At 41.5% G+C, this 18,767-nt stretch overlaps 1 protein-coding gene across 3 annotated transcripts; it reads right to left on the bottom strand.

Annotated features, from left to right (window-relative positions):
• Nucleotides 1-3,948: 3,948 nt before the first annotated feature.
• Nucleotides 3,949-17,610, bottom strand: RESF1 (retroelement silencing factor 1). Of its 3 annotated transcripts, none has more exons than XM_083181331.1 (4): nt 17,452-17,610; nt 6,323-11,086; nt 5,738-5,809; nt 3,949-4,670 (listed from the first exon to the last, which is right to left on the bottom strand). In XM_083181331.1, exons 2-4 carry the CDS (start codon nt 11,061-11,063, stop codon nt 4,516-4,518), a joined length of 4,968 nt encoding a protein of 1,655 aa, XP_083037457.1. In that variant the 5' UTR covers nt 11,064-11,086; nt 17,452-17,610; the 3' UTR covers nt 3,949-4,515. The 3 variants fall into 3 exon arrangements, with proteins under 3 accessions (XP_083037457.1, XP_083037458.1, XP_083037459.1); XM_083181332.1 differs by lacking the exon at nt 17,452-17,610 and adding an exon at nt 15,829-16,040; XM_083181333.1 differs by lacking the exons at nt 3,949-4,670; nt 5,738-5,809 and adding an exon at nt 5,839-6,003 and having other exon boundaries at nt 6,251-11,086.
• Nucleotides 17,611-18,767: the final 1,157 nt, after the last annotated feature.

Here is an 18,767-nt window from a genome sequence, read left to right on the forward strand (position 1 = left end):
TCAGAGGCTTCAGTGTTCCCAGTGATGCAGTGCGCGGGTGACATCATGACATCACCCACGCACAGCAATTAAGGCGCCTGCAGCAGGAGGATCAGCAACAGCGGTCCGGGAAGAGCAGTGGGCCCAGAAGATCATCGTTGGCAAGGGGGGTGGGGGGAGGTTCGGTGGCAGCGCCCCGCCAGTAAGATGGACCCAACAGCTACAAAGCACTGTAAGATTTTAATGTGGGTGCATGCCCTGCGTGTGTGTGTGTGGGGTATCTATACAGTCCACAGGTTTGTTTTTTGTCTATGCTTTTATGTGTTGGGAGAGGGTTTCTTAACAATTGTAAGTTCATCCCAGATGCTGCCCGTTATGGAGTTTTGTGCCCCCTAAAAATGTATGTATATTTTTTTAAGGGTCATTAATAGCAACTGTGATTAACTTACACTTGTGAAAACACCCCCTCCCATCGCATAACAGAATTCCCTGTGTCAGAATGTGAATTTCGGGCGTATTCAGTGTCAGAATGTGAATTTCGGGCGTATTCAGTGTCAGAATGTGAATTTCAGGCGCATTCCCGGTGTCAGATTGTGAATTTTGGCTCATTACATGTGGCAGAACGTCTAAGAGACGTATTGCATTTGGAGGTGAATATTTTACATAGAGGGTGATGTCGGTAGATCTCGGTAAGTGTACAAAAAGTAGATCATGGGTGGCAAAAGCCCGGCCACCCCTGCTCTGGACTATAAGTTAATTGAGTAAGTCATATAAGTTTACTATTTCTGGTCAGACCCCTGAAGATGAATACACTGCCCATCCTTTACAATGGCCAGTATTGTTTAAATACCTTGGTATCGGAATTACACCCCAAGTCACTGAGTATGTAACTCAAAATATTGATCCCATTATTGAAAACTTTAAGGAGGGGGCTCATGCGTGTAGAAAATTGCCGCTGTCTGTTTTAGGTCGTATTAACCTATTCAAAATGGTTACTCAACCTAAATTTATATATGTATTGCAGAACTCTCCAGTCTATATTCCAAAACAAATAGTTCTCCATAGAGTTTTCCATATACCAATGACTCTTCAGAGGGCTGGCTTCAGAGACAATTCCCTCTGCTAATCAATATGATTTTTAGTTCCACATTATCTAAAAAAATCAATATGGTACTGTGGATGTGACCAACCAATTAAGGGTAGTTCTGGTTATTGCTACAAGTACTCCACTGAGGTAAATTCATCCCAATTTAGATCAGGACACTCTAAATAGCAGCCTTCTCACCCAACATTCAGGATTCCTGAATGTTGGATGAGAAGGCTGCTATTTAGAGATTACCATATTGATTTTTTTAGATTATGTGGAACTAAAAATCATATTGATTAGCAAAGCTTCATGCTTGGATCATTGTTTTTACAATCTCAGATCGGTTTTACCCCTGATGAAGTTGTTGTGACGAAACGCGTCGGTAATTTCTTGCAATAAAAAGATTATTCATCCTAACGGACTGTGCATAATTATTGCGAATACATCCAACATTGGACACATGAAGATGATCTCCAGAATTTATTTCTGTTCGGAAAATGGGATAGATGTACCTCTAGATTGGTCAAAGATGAGAACTAAATAGACAATTTGATTTTGTAGGATGAAGCTTTATATACATCCTTGATATTATTAATTTAATGCGGATTTGCTCTATAAAATTGTTTTATGTACTCCTGGACACTTTGTACATTCCTTGCAAGTCACATAGCTTAGAAGCAGAACAGGTTTCTTAGAAGCAGAACAAGAGCCGACCGTGCGGCAGGGAGTGGGGGTGAGCCTCACCCCCACTCCCTGCCGCACGGTCGGCTCTTTGCAGATCCGGACCTTAGATGACATAAGACTGGGCAGAGGCCACTAGGTAAGCGGCAGTAACCGCTACTTTATATTACTGCAATACTTCAATAAATTTAGCTGCTATATTACAAACAGCAGTTTCTCTCTCCCCCCTTTTTGTGTCTATTCTATTGCTCCAAACTCTATTACTATCTTTCTAGCTACCTACTCACGCTGATAGGAGGCAGGTGCCGCTCATCTGCTACCATTGCTTCAAAGGTATAGCACATAACAGAAAGCAGCACACCTACCCCCAAGAGTAAGATGCAATTTTTACTATATCCCTCTTACACATCCCTCTCCCTAGGGGTACTCTCATCTCCATAAAGTATTGATTAGCACTTAACCCTGCACTGTTATCGTTATGGGGTATCTGCACTACTAAAAAAAAAAAGGAGAAACAGACACTCCACTTTTTCTAATTCTGACACTCTGTACATACAGCTAAAAAATTGCTGAACGCTCACTGACTCTTAGAGAACCAGGACGGTTGAGATTCAGCAGCAGCTTCCGCATTCTTCACAACTCTGTATCTCTAACTTTGTCACACTCAGCAGCTTGGCATAACTAATTAATAGATATATCAGCACATTTGAGACTGTTGAGTTTAAAAGGGATAACTTCTGGACTGCACCAGAGGAGAACAATTTCTCTCTGGCCAAATAATTTGATATGGATATTTTCGCTTATTACTACCTTACCACAGAAGATAGGAATATCAAAATTTGATTCTGAAACCTAGCTGATTGTCAGATCATTATGGTTTCCTATCAGATTATTCCTGTGGTTTATATTAACAGTTGAATACAAATTTATTCTATAATATTCAATACCATTCAACTGTTCATTCTTAATGTTTGATGTCTGTCTGTCCAAGTACCATTTTAATGGAACCATTAAAAGTTAAATTTTATTTAAAAAAAAAAAAAAACTTTGACATTTAAGGAGTGCCCCCAAACAGAAGAGAGTACTTTTCTTCTTCACTTTTGATACATTGACCATATAAGATCAGCTTTCAATTCCCTTCTTTGTATTAATAAACGTATCCCTCTGCTGCCTAATGTAGGGTACACAGCAGAACGATCATGATCGTGAGTCGACCATACGATCCGATCGAGATTTGTACCCAGTTGAAGGGATAGTTTTCAAATCCTGACTGCAGCAGGTAAGATCTGCAAAACGACCAGCGTGGACGCGCAACGGATAGGAATCGGAAATAAAACATGCCCAATTTAAATACAATAGGTCAAGATTGGATCGAAATTGGGAGAATTGAGGCCAAATCGTTCTGGTGTGTACCCAGCGTCACTGGGGGTCCTGTCATTGCGTTGACCAAAGTACAGATACATATACGTATGACCTCTGCTATGGAACATATATGCAAGATCATCCCCCTGTGGAAAGTACGATCCATCCTCCGCGCCACCACACTGGGCCTAATTCAGCATGAATTGTTAGTCTGAGAAGTTGCAGAGGACAGTAGATAGCCACCGCCTAGACAAAAATGCCCCTGTGCAAATTTGCGGATGCATTGCAGATTATACACTGGCAGATCCAGTCGGAAACCCTGGAATGTCAAAAAGTCTTTGCAAATGTATGTACGTCTGATGTTGCCACTAATCTGTGATGGAGATGGCCTGAAGTGGTTAGTGGACTTTACAGCTGCCTGTACATGCCAGAGTAGGACACATCCAAAAAGCAGCAAGTTCCTGCTAGTGCAACGGCTTTGAGAATCCTAAACAGTTAGCATTTTCAGTTACAGTTTCTGCTCTAGCAATGTGGACGTTTTGCATGCGCTTACTGCTCGACGTGCAAATTCTCCAATTAGTGGTCCCTGCTGATTAACACCCACGATCCGAACAAGCTGGCCGGACAGTTGTACAACTAGGCCGAGAATGGATGCTTTACCCAGGTAGACACTGGCCTATGGTGTTTGTTACCCAGGTAGACACTGGCCTATGGTGTCCCAAAACACAGAGTATTATGGCAGATGCAGGCATTATGAAAAACAAGGCTTTCTTAATGAATACAGGATAATTAGAACTGACAGACGCTACAGTAAACAAATTGATTTCAATGAATGAATACAAGTTTTAAAAAATAATATTTAATCATGAATAGAAAAACAAAAATATACAACTCTCCAAACAACCTGTTTTGGAACATATATCAAGAAATGTACAACAAGATCACAGTGCAAGTAGTACAAATTCAATATATAAAACAAGTCAAAAAAGCGCATCCCAGCTAACTGTCTGGTGCGTATGAGAGGGGGAGGGGAAAAAACAAAACAAACAAAAAAAGCGCTATATACAGTGGGCAGGGCGGCGGCTTGGTGACTCCACTCTTAAAGCTTTGAACGTTGACCAGTCAACAGATTTCCATAGCAGCAGGTCACAATTATAAACACCGAACCATAATGCGGTTTTAGAAAAAGGGGCTTGGAATTGGGAAGCCACAAGCAAAAGAATTCCACCGACGTAATAAAGAACATACATTCCTTCAAAAGTTAATACTGGATTCAAGTTGCCATTTTGATGTAGTCCATGAATTACGCAGACTGAGCTCCTGCCACTAGAACCAATCCCATATCAGCCATTTTGTCGGAGGAAGAGTTACTCTTCTTGTCTGGAGAAAAGCAGCAGATTAGTAAATCACAGGCCATTAAGGCTTTTGCTCCTCTGTTCCTGATACATCTGTTTAAAAACATTGAACGTCGTCCGGGAATCTTGGACTGGTCGCGTTGTCCCTCTCTCAATTGGTTTATAGGTTAGAGTTGAAACTGGCGATACAGACGGAGCATTGTAACCTGCATACACGGAATAAAGAGCAGTTTAGGAGACTAGACAGTAGAAGGATATTAAAAGTTTATGTTGTGAGCATCATCATTCCTCCCCCTCCCCTTAATACTTTCGGAAGAGTTGGCATAAAACATCAAATTTAACTTTGCGTTTTAACCCTGCTGATCGCTTGGTACACTGTAAATGCACCCTAGTGACACAACCTGGTTAGAAAGCTTTAGGGAAATTTGCATGCAACAATTATTGAAAAACATTGTAAGCCGTTAATAATCAAGAGCTTTTTTTAAACATGCACGGGATAGGTATAAGAATAGCCTTACAAAGAATTAAAGGAACAAATAGGGTTTAAGTAAAAAAAAAAATTTTTTTTTTTTAACTTAAACCCTATTTGTTCCTTGAATTCTTTGTAAGGCTATTCTTATACCTATCCCGGGGGATGCCACTCAGTCTTTTAACCCCAAGCATCCTAAATCAGAGATCCCACACCCAGATGAGGATTTATTTAAAGATCAGCCCTTAACTTAGTGGGACACACCTGGTTCAGTGTTAGAATTCATTTAAACACCTTGATCAGACTTGACAACGCCTATCCTTGTTTAATCTGTTTTGTAACTTCCCTTGTGCAATGCATGTTTCTTCTCCTCTATTGGTCATGGTGTGAGTTATTGCAAAAAAAAAAAATAACACAATCGGTGTGTAGAGGATATAGAAATGTTACCCATGCACCTTACTGTTAAAGAGTAACGCTACCAATCCCAGGGTATTTATTTTATTAAATCCCAGGATTGGCCTCCCTCATTAAAAATTAAAAAAAAAAAAAAAAAAAAAAGACTCCCCCAAACCGAATGCCCAGCACATTTACTCACGTGCTGGGTGGTGCAGGTGTTGGGGTGGCCACATCACGCTCTGCACAGCCAGAGACTGGAGCAGCATCTGAGTGGGTGTTCAGATGCTGCCTGGCATTAGATTGCGGATGCGCAGTCTAATCCCAATATCCCAGCAATTATAGGACCAAAACCCAGGATCCCGCGATTAGCCACCCTACTGAAAAGGTCAATAATTATATTAACTTTACCTTCAAAGCTTTCCAGCTTCCGCTTCTTAAATGGAATTCCACTGCACCATGCCTCTTTCTTGCTTTTAATACCTCCAGAAAAAAAAAAAAAAAAAAAAAAAAAAAAGTCAATATGGAAATTTGTTTGGAGACCCCGTATTAACCCCTCCTCCCCAAATTTTCACATGGTCGTGCCAAATTAACCGCTTCTGACTATAGAGTGTGCATCACACTATACAATTATAGGAGATTAGTGGCAATCTTTAAACAATGGCCAAGGTGGCTATATTTTATTTATTTATTTATTAACAGTTTCTTATATAGCGCACACAGATTCCGCAGCGCTTTACAGAGCATAGTTATAATCAAAAACACATAACAAATTACAGTACAAGACAGTTTAGGACAAGCACATGGTTAATATGGATAGTTGCATCAGGGGACAGGACACTGAAGCAATCATCAGGGTGGCAGAGGTTTATATATTCTAAGAAAGGCACATGAGGAGAGAGGGCCCTGCTCGTGAGAGCTTACATTCAAACATATTGGTTCATTAGGAAACATTGCATTTAGCTTAGAGATATATATAAATAAAAACTAAAGTACCTTCCACTACACTTCTTGATTCAGCAGTTTTTGGCTCCTCTGGATTCTCTTGTGTAGACGGACTCCTGCTGACAAACTCTGGACATAATTTGAACTCAAGCATCTTTGGAGAGTCAATTTTCTTTGCATCAGACTTTGAAGACTTTCGATGCTGCAAACTTTCAAGAGACTTCCTTCTTTCAAAATGGCCACGTTTTTCGGGAGAGCGTCTAATCTGCAGTTTAGTTAAACTTAAACCTTCATTAGTTGGACCTCTGGACCCAGTACAAGGAGACAAATAGATTTTTTCTTTGTCTGAAGAGCGTATATGCTCCTTAGAGTGGTTTACGGTTTCATGTGGACCACTGCTTCGTGGCCTATCTTTTGATGATCGGTTGGATCCTCTGAATTGGTCAGAGTCCGAGTTTCTGGTCTTCGAACACACATTGGTTTTTGCAGGAAACAATGGTCTCTTATGATTAGGAAAGGAACCTCCACTCATTCGCAGCAAAAGTTTTTCTTCAAATGTACGCCTGCTTTCAACGGTCTCATCTGGTCTCAATTTGGTTTCAGACCTTTTATTGCAGGGTTCCCTTTCTCTTTCCACATATTGAAGTTTCCTTGTATTATCGAAATTACTTTCTGGACGATTTTTTCTTTCAGAATGCTTATGCCCTGTGTGAGTGGGAGAAGATCGAGCCAAGCTGAGAGATGGCATTGACTTGTTCATACTCCGATCTGTAGGTTGAATGGTATAGGAAGACTTTTTGGATTTGAAGTCACGTTCCATTTCCTCCCTAAGGCTTTTTTTCTTTTTGGCGATCATTTTATGGATGTCATCTCTGGTGTCATAAACAGCCTGTGCATCTTTTGCCTTTTTTGCTTTTTGTTTTCTCCGCTCTTTCCTTAAGTGCTTGTTTTTTAGAAAATCAGTTTTTACAATGAGCTTTTCAGACTTTGAAGACTCCTTAGATTTTGGAGTTTTGTTTTGAAAATGAAATTTATGCTTATCAAGCTCTGCACTGGACCGAAAACTCTTCTCATGGGTCAGATCTTTATTTTTCTTCAAGCCTCCTTCGGTTGCTTGGTTTAAAGTGTAAGCAGGTGGCAATTTAGTCTCATCCTGGGAACTGCTACGGTGATACTGAGATCTATTCTTAGGCTTTGACCTTGAAGCTACTGGGGAGAGTTTGAGGAGTTTGTCGCTGCGTGGCAGGACTCCACTTTTTCTTACATGGACTTCAGCTTTGCCAGAGTTTTGTATGGAGGTTTCAGTAAGATTTCCTGAAGATTCATTTACTCCGGCATTAAAATCTTCAGAAACTTGTCCAGAAGCAATGGATGGCTGATTGACCTTAGAGAGTTCAGCCATCTTGCAATTACATTTTGGTGCATTCTTTTTAGAATGATTTAACCAACTGAAGATACAGCAAAAATTTGGCAGAGCAGGTGTCTCAGTGGCAAAGGTGTTCTCTTTTTTCAAAGGATTTAGCTCAGTCAAAACGGGCGCTTTGGATTCCTCAGTAAAAGTTGGTTCCAGACAACTCTCAGTCTTGATTTGTTTATATTTTGGAGTGAGCAGTTGCTTAGATTCATCTGGGAACAGCTTAGGTATATCATCCTGCTCTAATAAAGTAATCTGAATATTGTTCACAGGGCTGTCACAAAGGTCAAAACAATCATCCTCCGTAGATGGTAGCGATAGCTCCTCTAAAAGAGTCTGATCATCCTTGGCTGGTGTAGGAACCCGCTCAACTATAGGCAGTGGGTCCTCTGTAGGCTCATGTAAGCTTTCGAGCGCCACTGTTTCAGCCAGTGATGACACATTGAACCCTGTAGGCGAAATGTCGTGGTTTTGCCCATTGTCATCAACATCAGACTGAGGCTCTTCAACAGGCACAGATACTTGGCGAATTAAAGGCTTATCAGCCAATTTCCCTACAGACTCCTTTTCCTCAGGTTTATTTTCACACATGTAATTTTTAATTCCAAAGGGAAAAGCAGTCAGAAGTTCAGACAATTGATCAGATCCAAGGCCATCTTCTAGATCACAGAATGCATCAGAAGCAGGCAATTCGCAGGGGTCATTTTGCATTTCAAAGCATGAAAACTCTGTCCCCTGCAGATTCTCATCGCTCATCAGGCCAAACCCTGCTTCCTCGTTTTCTGAAGGCTCTGCTTTAATGGCAACATCTGTGGCTTCAGAATCACAAGCCAAATTTGTTGCATTTTCCAACTGTTGAGGAGCATGTTCCTCTCCGGTGTGAGTGTCTGGAAAAGTTGCATCGTCTTCAGTTTTTACTGAATCAAATATCAATGCAACAGAAGAGTCATAAAAAGAATTCCCTTCTACTAGTGTACATACTCCAGAGATTTGGAAGTCATTATCAGCCAATTCTATATCTTCGGTTGAATTCTGTTCAACTTCCTTTTGAAAAGGAACCTCAGCGCTAGAGGGTAGTGACTTGGCTGGACTGATAGTTGGTGATGGAGGTCTTTCTTCAGAACTTAGGCTTTCAATATTCAGAGGAGGAATTTCGACAGGTTGCAGAGCTTGCATCAGTTCTTTAATACATTCATTTTCTTTCAAATTAATGGAGGTATTGTCATCGCTATGATTTTCAAATTCTTCCACTTTTAATGCAAGTTTACAAAGCTTAGACTCCTTATGGACCAATTCCTTGGACTGAACCAATGGAGAGACTACAGCAACTTGAGCTTTTGATGCATGAGTAGCAGACAACTCCAGCTTGTGTTGTTGAGACACTACTGAGGTGGTCTCATTCTTAGAGGCCAATGTTTGTTCAAGGAGGTTGAAGTCATCAACTGTAAATCCCACAAAGGGTTGTTGGCCTCCAGGTCCTGTAGCTCCATCTGTGTTTAGAGGAGAGAGCTGTGGAACAGATTTCCAGAGAGGTAAAGCGGCTTCTATTGCCTCTCGGGAATGACTCTTCGCATTCATCAAGGCTTCATAAAAGGAGGCAATTGCATAACTAGTTTGTGTTGGGCAGGAAACAGTATTAAGACGTTCTGAAGGAACCGGATTAGTTTGATCTTGACTGTGCAGAGTCTTTACATGCTCATTTTGCGATTCATTTACTTTGCAAGAGCTCCCGATAGACAGACTCTGGTTGTTTTCATGTACCATGGAGTCTTTTGCAGTCACATTTTGATGACCTGAACCAGGGCTTCCTTCCCGATTAGCAGAACTACCACAACTTTGACTATTCATCTGACCACCATCGAACACCAAATAATTGTTCTTATCAAGTACATGTCTATCATTGGGCGAACATACTTGGTTGGGAGAACCACCATTTCTGGTCAATGTTTGGCTGGCTTGTACGTTATTCTGGGCAACAACATTCATATTCATGGCAGTTGTGTGTGCATTTTGGGCTGGAAAACCATTAGCATTAGTTAATGGAGATGGGTTTTGCAGAGGTGCCGTTATGTTTTGTTTTCCTGCCACAGCGTCGTTTGCAGGTGCATTCGGAAGGGTACAAATTAAAGGGGGCAAAACAGGGCTGGCAGTTTCCTGTGATGAGTTAGCAGCTTGAAGTTTTTGCCTTAAAAGGAAATTCTCCTGATTGAGCAATACATACTGCTGTTTGACACTTCGGTAGATCTGTAACATCCTGATCAGCTCTTGCCGCCTTATATTTGGTTCTTGCGACCCGTTGCCACTTTGGGTTTGAGGCGGTGGAGCTGCTGAGCTCTGATCTTGCAGACCTTGGAAGGTCTGAATTGGCTGCTGCACATTTTGCACAACATAACTTTGATTTTGGTTCACAAATTGCTGGTTCGTGGGACCATTTAAAGTGTTTTGATTGGTTACTCGCTGTGTGTACGTAGACGGCATTTGCACAGCAGGAGCATTGTTTGTTGTAGCCGCAACCGGTGAGGAATTCGTAACGTTATTTTGAACTTGTTGCATTGATGGTCTTTGGACATAGTTCACGCCATTACCATTCCACTGTGGCGTAGCCTGTAGGTGCTGTAAAAGAATATTTCCATAAGGTTTCGTGGAGAAATTGCCCCCTGCCTGGCTATTTCGGTAATCCTGAGTGTTAACTGGCACATTCGTTTCGGAAGGCGCTATGCGACTATTGACATAATGTCCTGAATTTCCATTTTGCACAGAATACGAAGGTGGAGAATTAGTTTTAGGCACTTGTTGGTAGAGCGTCTGTGCAGTGTTTGCAGGTGGCCTAGCGTTAGTAAATGAAGTCGCTGGCAGTGTAACAGTTTGGTGCGGATAAACATAACCAACACTCCCTTGACTGTTTTGCATTGGCTGTAGTCTCTCTCTAACATTGTATCCGTTTGCATTGTACTGTTGCATTGCCGGCGCCAACTGTGGCGGCTGCTGCTGTTGCTGGGGGGTCTGTGGTACAGAGTTTACATAACTGATCATTAAATAGTTCGATGTTGTCGGGGTCTGAACATTAAGGCCATTGTGGTTGCTTGAGGTAGGGATGGCTTCATGATGTTGCGGATAGGAATTGTACTGCCCAGTAGAACCTGGATTACCTTGTTTCATATGGTTAGCTCTCGAATAAGTTTTGATGGCCGACTTCTGAATTTGTGCCAGCTCTTCGGGGGATTTAGCATTTAGCAGCCTTTTGATATATCGATCTTTGGGGGTGTGTTGTCCAGCTTGAGCAATGGTGTTCTGCATGGTGGAGACTGTGGATGAGGTAGACACTGGTAAATACTGATTGGAAGTCAACCTGCTCATGCCATTTTTGTTCCAAGCCATTCTGACCTCTGGTTCATTGGCTTCTGCACATAAAGAGGGCGAGAAAGAAAACAAAGACAACATTTTAAGTGGACAGCCTCATGGTTAATGGAATATGCACATGGTATATTCTAAAGTAATCATTTCTAGGACTTCTCTCAAAGATGCAGACTCAAAACAGAAGATTTTGTTTTCCACAATGCGGCAATGCAATTGCTGGACCACTTGTTACGGCAAGGAATCACCGCTCATTTTCCTGTACCACCTCTATGGAAGGAAGGAACATTATGGGAGTGTTGCATAATTTGTTTCCCTTACAGTATAATTACTTACCAAAAATATTAGTATAGAAGAGACTTAATAGACCTGGGTATAAGGGCCCAATGCAGTAGTAGGGGCCTATGTATAGGGGTGTCCAGAGGGTGTGGTCACCTGACAATTTGGTTTGCCCAACCAGTAGAACATGCATGAGCTGGCCCCTTTAATAAATATGGCTAGTGCTAATGTACTAGAAAATATACTGTATTCCTGTGCAGTATAATTAACATTTATAATTCAATTGCAATCTGGAACATGATTCCTAGAGGATCTGGGCCAACCAGGTGTTACCCAAATACCCCGGAGGTCCAATTCATCCCTGCTATTAGGTTAGAGCAGGAGTCGTGCCAGATCTCTCAAACTTTAACCAAAACGAACACCCAATATTGGCATCAGCTGTGACAAGCTTAGCCCAAGTAAGCTGGGTCCAGACGTGACGGTACATAGATTGCCTGAGAGGTTGCCATAACAGTCCATGTTGTTCAGGCCACCTGTGGATCTATAGTAGGAATGAAGCAGGTTTGAAATGGTGATGGTTAATGACTGCAGCTGTGCACCAGCTAGGTGGTCTGGGAAATATGGCAGTTAGTAATGACTACAGCTGTGCACCAGCTGGGTAATTTAGAAAACGTGGACAGTTGGTAGATCTCGAGGACCGGTTTGACCACCCCTGGCCTAAGCCATTACCTTACTTCAAGTTCTTAATCACATCTGAACCACTATCCTTAGAAGGTAAAGTTTTTAATTAAGCTCGAAAAGACAGGATTATCGCTTCTCTTCTGCAAGGAGTCGAGCCAGTGAACACAGAGGCTTTACAGGCCTCAAAAACAATGTACAAAATACAGCATTAGACAGGCACCGGCTGGATTGTATCGGTAGAGGTCAGAAAGTGACCAGTATGTTGCAAGCACAGGTCAATCTGTCAGCAGTACATATATTACAGCTGGTATTTTCCGAGGCACTGCAGGGAAATGACTTTCCCAGAATTGTGAAGTGCTGACCTCTTCTGGAATTCACCTACAAGTAAGTCAATAACATTCTTCAGGGTCATGTGAAAACTGAATTGTTTTTCCTTGTACTAACACGTAGTAGATATTTTAAGTTAAGTTGTAGTAACAGACCATGATGTGGTGTATGGAGACATTGCATTGCCACTTCTAAAAACACAGAAAGCTGTGCTCAGGGAGTTATAGTGGTGTTATGATGCCCCCTAGTGGGGGCAGGAGATATCAATGGAGATAATTTGGATGAATTACTGAAATATATAAATATATACATATATACACACACACACACAATGTGATGGTATGTCACTACTTGTGTTTTTCTAGTGCTCAGCATTTGCAACAATGTTCCATTATAGTTTAAGTACTTTCGTGCATTCTTAAGGATATATAGAGATATAGATATATAGATATATATATAAATAATTTTAAAATTACAAGTAGCAATTGTATTCTAGATCAAAGGCTCATTCACACAGAGGTCAAACATACATCGTGACCCAACAGCCTCAGGCTGAATTGTGCCATGAAGAATTTAAATTGCTTTAGTCCATGTGACATAAAGCAGGATTTTAGGCTTGTTAACTACTTCTGTTTCTTGTGTAGAAATTCCAAATCTGCATACATGGACTGCTTGATCTAGCCTGGGGGGCATTCCAAAGAAAGTAGAATTAAGGAGAAAGATGAATCTATTATAGTCAGTTGAAGTTACCGGCTTTTCTATGGAGTAGATGTGGCCTCGAAGGGCAAAATCAACAGTAACTTTGGCCAGTTGGTCATACACCACAACCAGCTGTCCAGTCGTAAATCACACTAAGGAATGCACATTTCTAAATCAAGAAGAAGAATGGCCTAGATCAGTGGTAGCCAACTCCAATCCTCGAGAGCTACCAACGGTTCATGTTTCCAGACAACCTAGCTGCTGCACAGGTGTACTCATTACTTACTGACATTTTAAAAGATCCACAGGTGAAGCTAATTATTTCACTTTAGATTCTTTGAGGAGTTCTGGAAAACATGAATTGTTGGTAGCTCTCGACGACTGGAGTTGGCTTCCCCGGGCCTAGATGAACCCAGTGACAAACTCAAGAAGTCAAAGAATCTGAGAGAACTTCTGTAGACTGGTTTTCAGAGGTTGCGGTCTTAAGACCGAATTGGTAAGTCTTCCATTCACACTTTGAAAAAGAACACTTCTAGGTGCACTGAAGGAAAACACAGAAGTATTGCCAAGAAAGGAGCCAAAACACTAACTCACAACTTTCCATGGTTTTACATGAGCCAAAGTCCTTTCCTCAAGGCTCTGCCATGGGTGAATAAGAGAACTCTAGATTTCAGGAGGAGGTCAAAAGGAATGATCAACCTTGAAGGACAGCCCAGCGTGTAGCAATTCCTACCAAGATCTAAAAGCACCATAGTCAATATATACTTTGTGCGTACCCTTTTGTTGTACATAATTGTTTGCCAGCCTACTAACATTTAACACCTTGGCCCACTCTTTCAAAATCCTACCTATGGCCTGAACCCAGTTTCGATTGCATACAAGAGACCAAAAAAAAAAAAAAAAAAAAAAAAAAAAAAAATGGACGATCATAGATATAGGTAGCGGTTGAAAGAACCAAAGACACTCACCATTACTCAACATTAGACCAAGACAAGTGCACAATGCAATGGTTTCCCAGTAAAAAAAAAAACCCACCAAAGATATATGATCTATTCTAAGGCAGTAAAGTTCAGTTATTGTGCAATGATAACTAAAGCTACACAGGAGGAAGGATGTCCGAAGGGGGAGGGGGGGCGCGGGCGAGAGGAAGTGTGTACGTGACAGATGTTAAAGTTGTGGTTAAAAACACATTATGGTTTCTGAGTAAACTAGAAAAGATACAATAGTGAAACCCAAAAGCATAGCTTCTTTGGCAATGGTTGGAATAAATAAAAAAAAAAGTCATATGAGGCGGCAATTTTTAGATGTTCCAGTTGGCCTGGGTGTACATACAATATAGGAGTGTTTCCAAGAAAACGAAAGAAAAAAAAAAAAACGCATTAAGTTTAATTGGTTAGATGTGAAATGGTTTGTTAAAAAATTATAGAGGACAAAAAGGATTACCGTTTTATCCCAACATGCTCCACCCGATAGATGCTATAGTCAATTCCTTCCACGGCTAGTTGGGACCGTACTGGTGGTACATGTTTGGGGGCGGCACTTAGAGGCTTGTGACGGTGCGTCAGCCTGAAATGTACCAGTAACTGCAAAATATCCACTGCACCAGATTCTATCCTGAATAGAATGTAAATGGATAGGACACGCAGATACTGCCCCAGTAAAGTTAAACTGTCCTACTTAGTAAATATGTATACATAATAGATAAAAAAAAGGCAGTTAATGGCTTTTTTATTAATCCATTAAATTGACTATTATCAAATGAGAGCTTATATGTAAATCAATAAATATAATCAATTAGGCGGGGGGGGGGGGGTTTATTGTTGTGCTAGGGGCACACTACCCTAAATCCACCCCTGCTTATAACCAAACACGGTAGGCTTTGACTGCTTAAGAACCACACCCATCGATCCCTTACCTATCTTCTCATTGGCCGCTTATGAACAAAGCCCCATGCCTGCTGTTTCGGGAGATGGAGTAGTAGCACGTAAGAGGTTGTGGATCGGCGAGTGGCTAGTGTGGGGCACAGTGGTTCAAGTATAAAATGCAACACAACATTAGAAGCCATTTCAATACACACCACAGATATAACCATTGCCCCAGAGCGCTCTTTCCTCCACAACCAGCTGTTGGGATTAAGCGAAGATAGCCAAGACAGACAACTAATTAATGCAAGCACAGTTTCAAACAAAACTTTGGAACCATAAACTTTAGCTGGGGAATTAAATCTATCGCCATACATTCCTTTCTCCTTGGTAATCACAAATCTTACTAGGCACGAGACTAAACCTAACACATCTGTACACGATTACTTTTCATTAGTAAGAACAATGAACCCAACTAAGCATAACCCCTTAAGCAAATACATCAATTCTTACGGTCAAGTATTGATGTGATCAAACAAACATCCTTAACTCCTTGTGATCCGATCACTACACACTTTCACAATGCATAAGAACGGAGTAATGTACAATTCCTGTTTAAACCCTGAAGACTGGGTTAATAAAGCTTGCCGAAACATCTTTCCATGGTATAAACCACAAAGCATCATAACCAAGTTAACCGGGCTAAGTGCAAAAGGAACAACTGAGTCATGGGCAAACAATCATGAATCAGACTAAACTGTTTATCTTATCTTGGCAAGATTACCAAGAGTGAAGGTAAGCATAAAGTACTAGGGATTAAAAAAAAATAATAATTATATATAAATAAATAAAAAAACGCAAAAAAAAGAAAAATGCAAAAAAGACCTAGCATTAACAGAAACTATAGTGACAGATTTAAGGAGCTTCAAAACAGAACTTACCTTAAACAGTAAGAGCGCCACCTAACCTTACATAGCAGGTAAAGTTCTTAAAAATTCCTCCCAGTTTTATTATCCATGAAAAAATAAAAAAAGGTGTAACAATAACAAAGAACTCTTTTATAGATGCCTTCTCAACGCATGAGAGTGTTGGTGTCAATATGGTGAAGTCTTTGCTCGCTCTCCACTGAGGTCTGGTGCGATCTGCGTTCTCATCCAGAAGGAAAGGGGTTATATACTAGTTTTCAAAAACTTAGCTCCTCCCTGTGGTCAGTATATAGAAGTCACACGCCCAGACATGCATGTCTGGGCGTACTTAGAGTTTTGTACACTGTCCCATATAGATAAGCTCACACCCATCTGGTAGGGAGGAGTCTAGATAACAACTAAACTCAAAAATACACAAGTCAAATTGTTTTTATTTGTTGCGGTTTTTTTTTTTTTTTCAAATGAAATTCGTTTAAAGACATTTCATTCCACCACTTGTGGTACCGGGAATAGTTTGAATGCCACACTATGTGGCGTTACCTACTGGCCCCATTAACATTTCAACAAGATTATGTTGCCTAGAGGCACATCTGCAAGCTACGAAGTGAAGCCCAACACAAAACTAGCAGAGGAGAACCTAAGTAAATACCGACTAATTGTATTGGATGTCGCCGCGTTTAGTACCATACGGTTATATAAAGGGTGATGCAATACAAAGTATGGGCAGTTATTCTATAAAAGATAAAATTTAAATTAGTATAGAGATAAAAAAAAAAAAAAAATCATAATAAGTTTTACAGGAGGAACACTCACAACAAGCTCTCACTTTAAGCCTTTTAGGATGAACCTGAAGCCACAAAACGAGAGACAGACTTAGCAGAGACTGCGATTCTATTTCCAGAGCACAGCCAGATGCCATCTGCCCCTGCACAACTGGGTGGGGGAAGACTCCAGAGACCAAAATACTCAGGAAAATAGGGAAGAGAAAGCTCAGATTACAGAGGGAGGAACAACAAGGGAAAGCTCAGAAACAGCCCACTGCATGCACACATGCATATACATACACCCATGCATACATATATCAGGCAAAAAACAAGAATATACAGAAAAACCCACAAGTAATAGAAAATAGTTAAGAGAACATGCTACATAATAACAAGCAGCAAGGAAACATATAGAAGTTACAGACCTACCATACTACTCATACAGAGTACACAGTCCCACAGAAATGTGCTGCAGACTATACTCCACAACAATGTCTTTTTAATGCAGTTCTCTCAATACAAAAGTACAACAACGTTACAATAGACGATGCACTGTAATAGATGCAGTGTTTGCAAAAAAAAAAAAATTATATATATATATTTTTCTCAGCTGTGTAATCTATATACACACACACACACAGATGATGTTCTGCAGCAGCTGCAAAACTCCTGCTTAGTCCTTAGTCCAGTGCAGAAGCTCCCGGCATGAGATGCAGCTGTACATAAATCGGGGCTGTCCGGGGAGATCACTGGGCACCCATAGAATCCGCGCCCGGAGTTGCCGCCAGCAGAACAAAGGGAAGTGATACAAAAAGTACCAAGGAGAAGTCACAGGGTGTCCGGCGTAGGAGGAGGGGGCAGCGGTCTCACTTACACGTGTAGCTAGCGCCTAACGGTCAACAACGGCGGCGGGAGGAAGCAGCATCCCCGGGATCAGCCAGGCGCGCACACACTCCGGAGTCCCGGCAGCAGCACTGAAGCTCACTGTCTCTGCCTCTCCCGAGCTCCACAGGCTGGGAGAGGAGAGGGCGTTGTCAAATTAAGTCCACCAATCATAAGGCAGGAGGGCGTGGCGCCTGCGTTGGAGGCGGGCGAGGAAACCAGATCCTCCAGTGCCGCGGCTCCCCTATGGAATGCATTGTGCTGTGTGCGGCGGACACGAGGCGCCATCTTTACTGAGGGCAAAGTTTAAAGAAAGAAGAAAGAAAGAAAGAAAGAAAAACCCAGGAAACTGCTGCTGATTGATTTTTTTTTTACTGTATAGTGATCTTTGGGTCCCCAGCAGATATGGTTACACTACGTATATTAGTAAGTTTGGGCTGTTACATGTAGCTACATCTTGGTGATTAAAAAATAGCAATAGAGACATCTGTAGGATCTCTGCTGGAACTGCATGGAGTCAGTCAACAAGTGTGTTATATTACTAGGAACGTTTAAACTGGGTAGGGAGGGACATCGGAAGCCCACCATCAAATGATGGCCGGGCATCCAGCATCGAATCTTTCAATGCGATGATCACCAACCAATGGGGCAGATGTATTAAGCATTAACAAGAGATAAATGCAAGTGTGATAAGGAGAGATAAACGTCCAGCCAATCACATCCCAACTGCCATGATACAGGCTGTGTTTGAAAAAAGTCAGTAAGGAGCTGATTGGCTGGACGTTTATCTCTCCTTATCACACTTGAATTTATCTCTTGTTAAGGCTTAATACATCTGCCCCATTGCATCAAAAGCATTGGATAGAAAAAAAGTGCAGCCGGCTGGAGAGTAAACGGTACGGATCAGCTCTGCCTTCCAAGGCTCTGAGCAGCCCCCAAAGGGGATCTTCATATTACAAATATCTGGCAATAATGAAGTCATATAGTACAAGCATAGCATTCTGGGGTGTACAGAGAAGCAGGATATAGTATACATTGGGGTCCACACGTTTTGAGCCCACACGTGCCGGCAGGCGGTATTTCATGCCCTACCATCCACAAGGGGTGGCGGGAGAATAACACAGTGTGCCTGAAGTATGCAAGGGGACGCGGTGCTACCGTTCAGTGTCCATGTCGACTGTGTCAACAGTCGGGACAAAAAAAATGAGAAAAACCCCATGTTAACTTTTTCACTGTCGACCTATCCCCCATGTTGACCTAATGACCCTGTCGACCTTACATATGTTGACCTAGACTCATGTCGACCTT

Source organism: Crinia signifera, chromosome 4 (assembly GCF_055691185.1).
Source record: "Crinia signifera chromosome 4, ASM5569118v1, whole genome shotgun sequence".
In the NCBI taxonomy this organism is placed as follows: Eukaryota; Metazoa; Chordata; class Amphibia; order Anura; family Myobatrachidae; genus Crinia; species Crinia signifera.

Excerpts from the sequence above, each read along its gene's own strand:
- RESF1 (XM_083181331.1), bottom strand. The coding sequence starts at position 11,063 with ATGGCTTGGAACAAAAATGGCATGAGCAGGTTGACTTCCAATCAGTAT. Across the intron at positions 5,810-6,322 it reads ATCAAGAAGTGTAGTGGAAG|GTATTAAAAGCAAGAAAGAG; the intron begins GTACTTTAGTTT and ends TTTTTTCTGGAG. Across the intron at positions 4,671-5,737 it reads GAAGCTGGAAAGCTTTGAAG|GTTACAATGCTCCGTCTGTA; the intron begins GTAAAGTTAATA and ends CCGTGTATGCAG.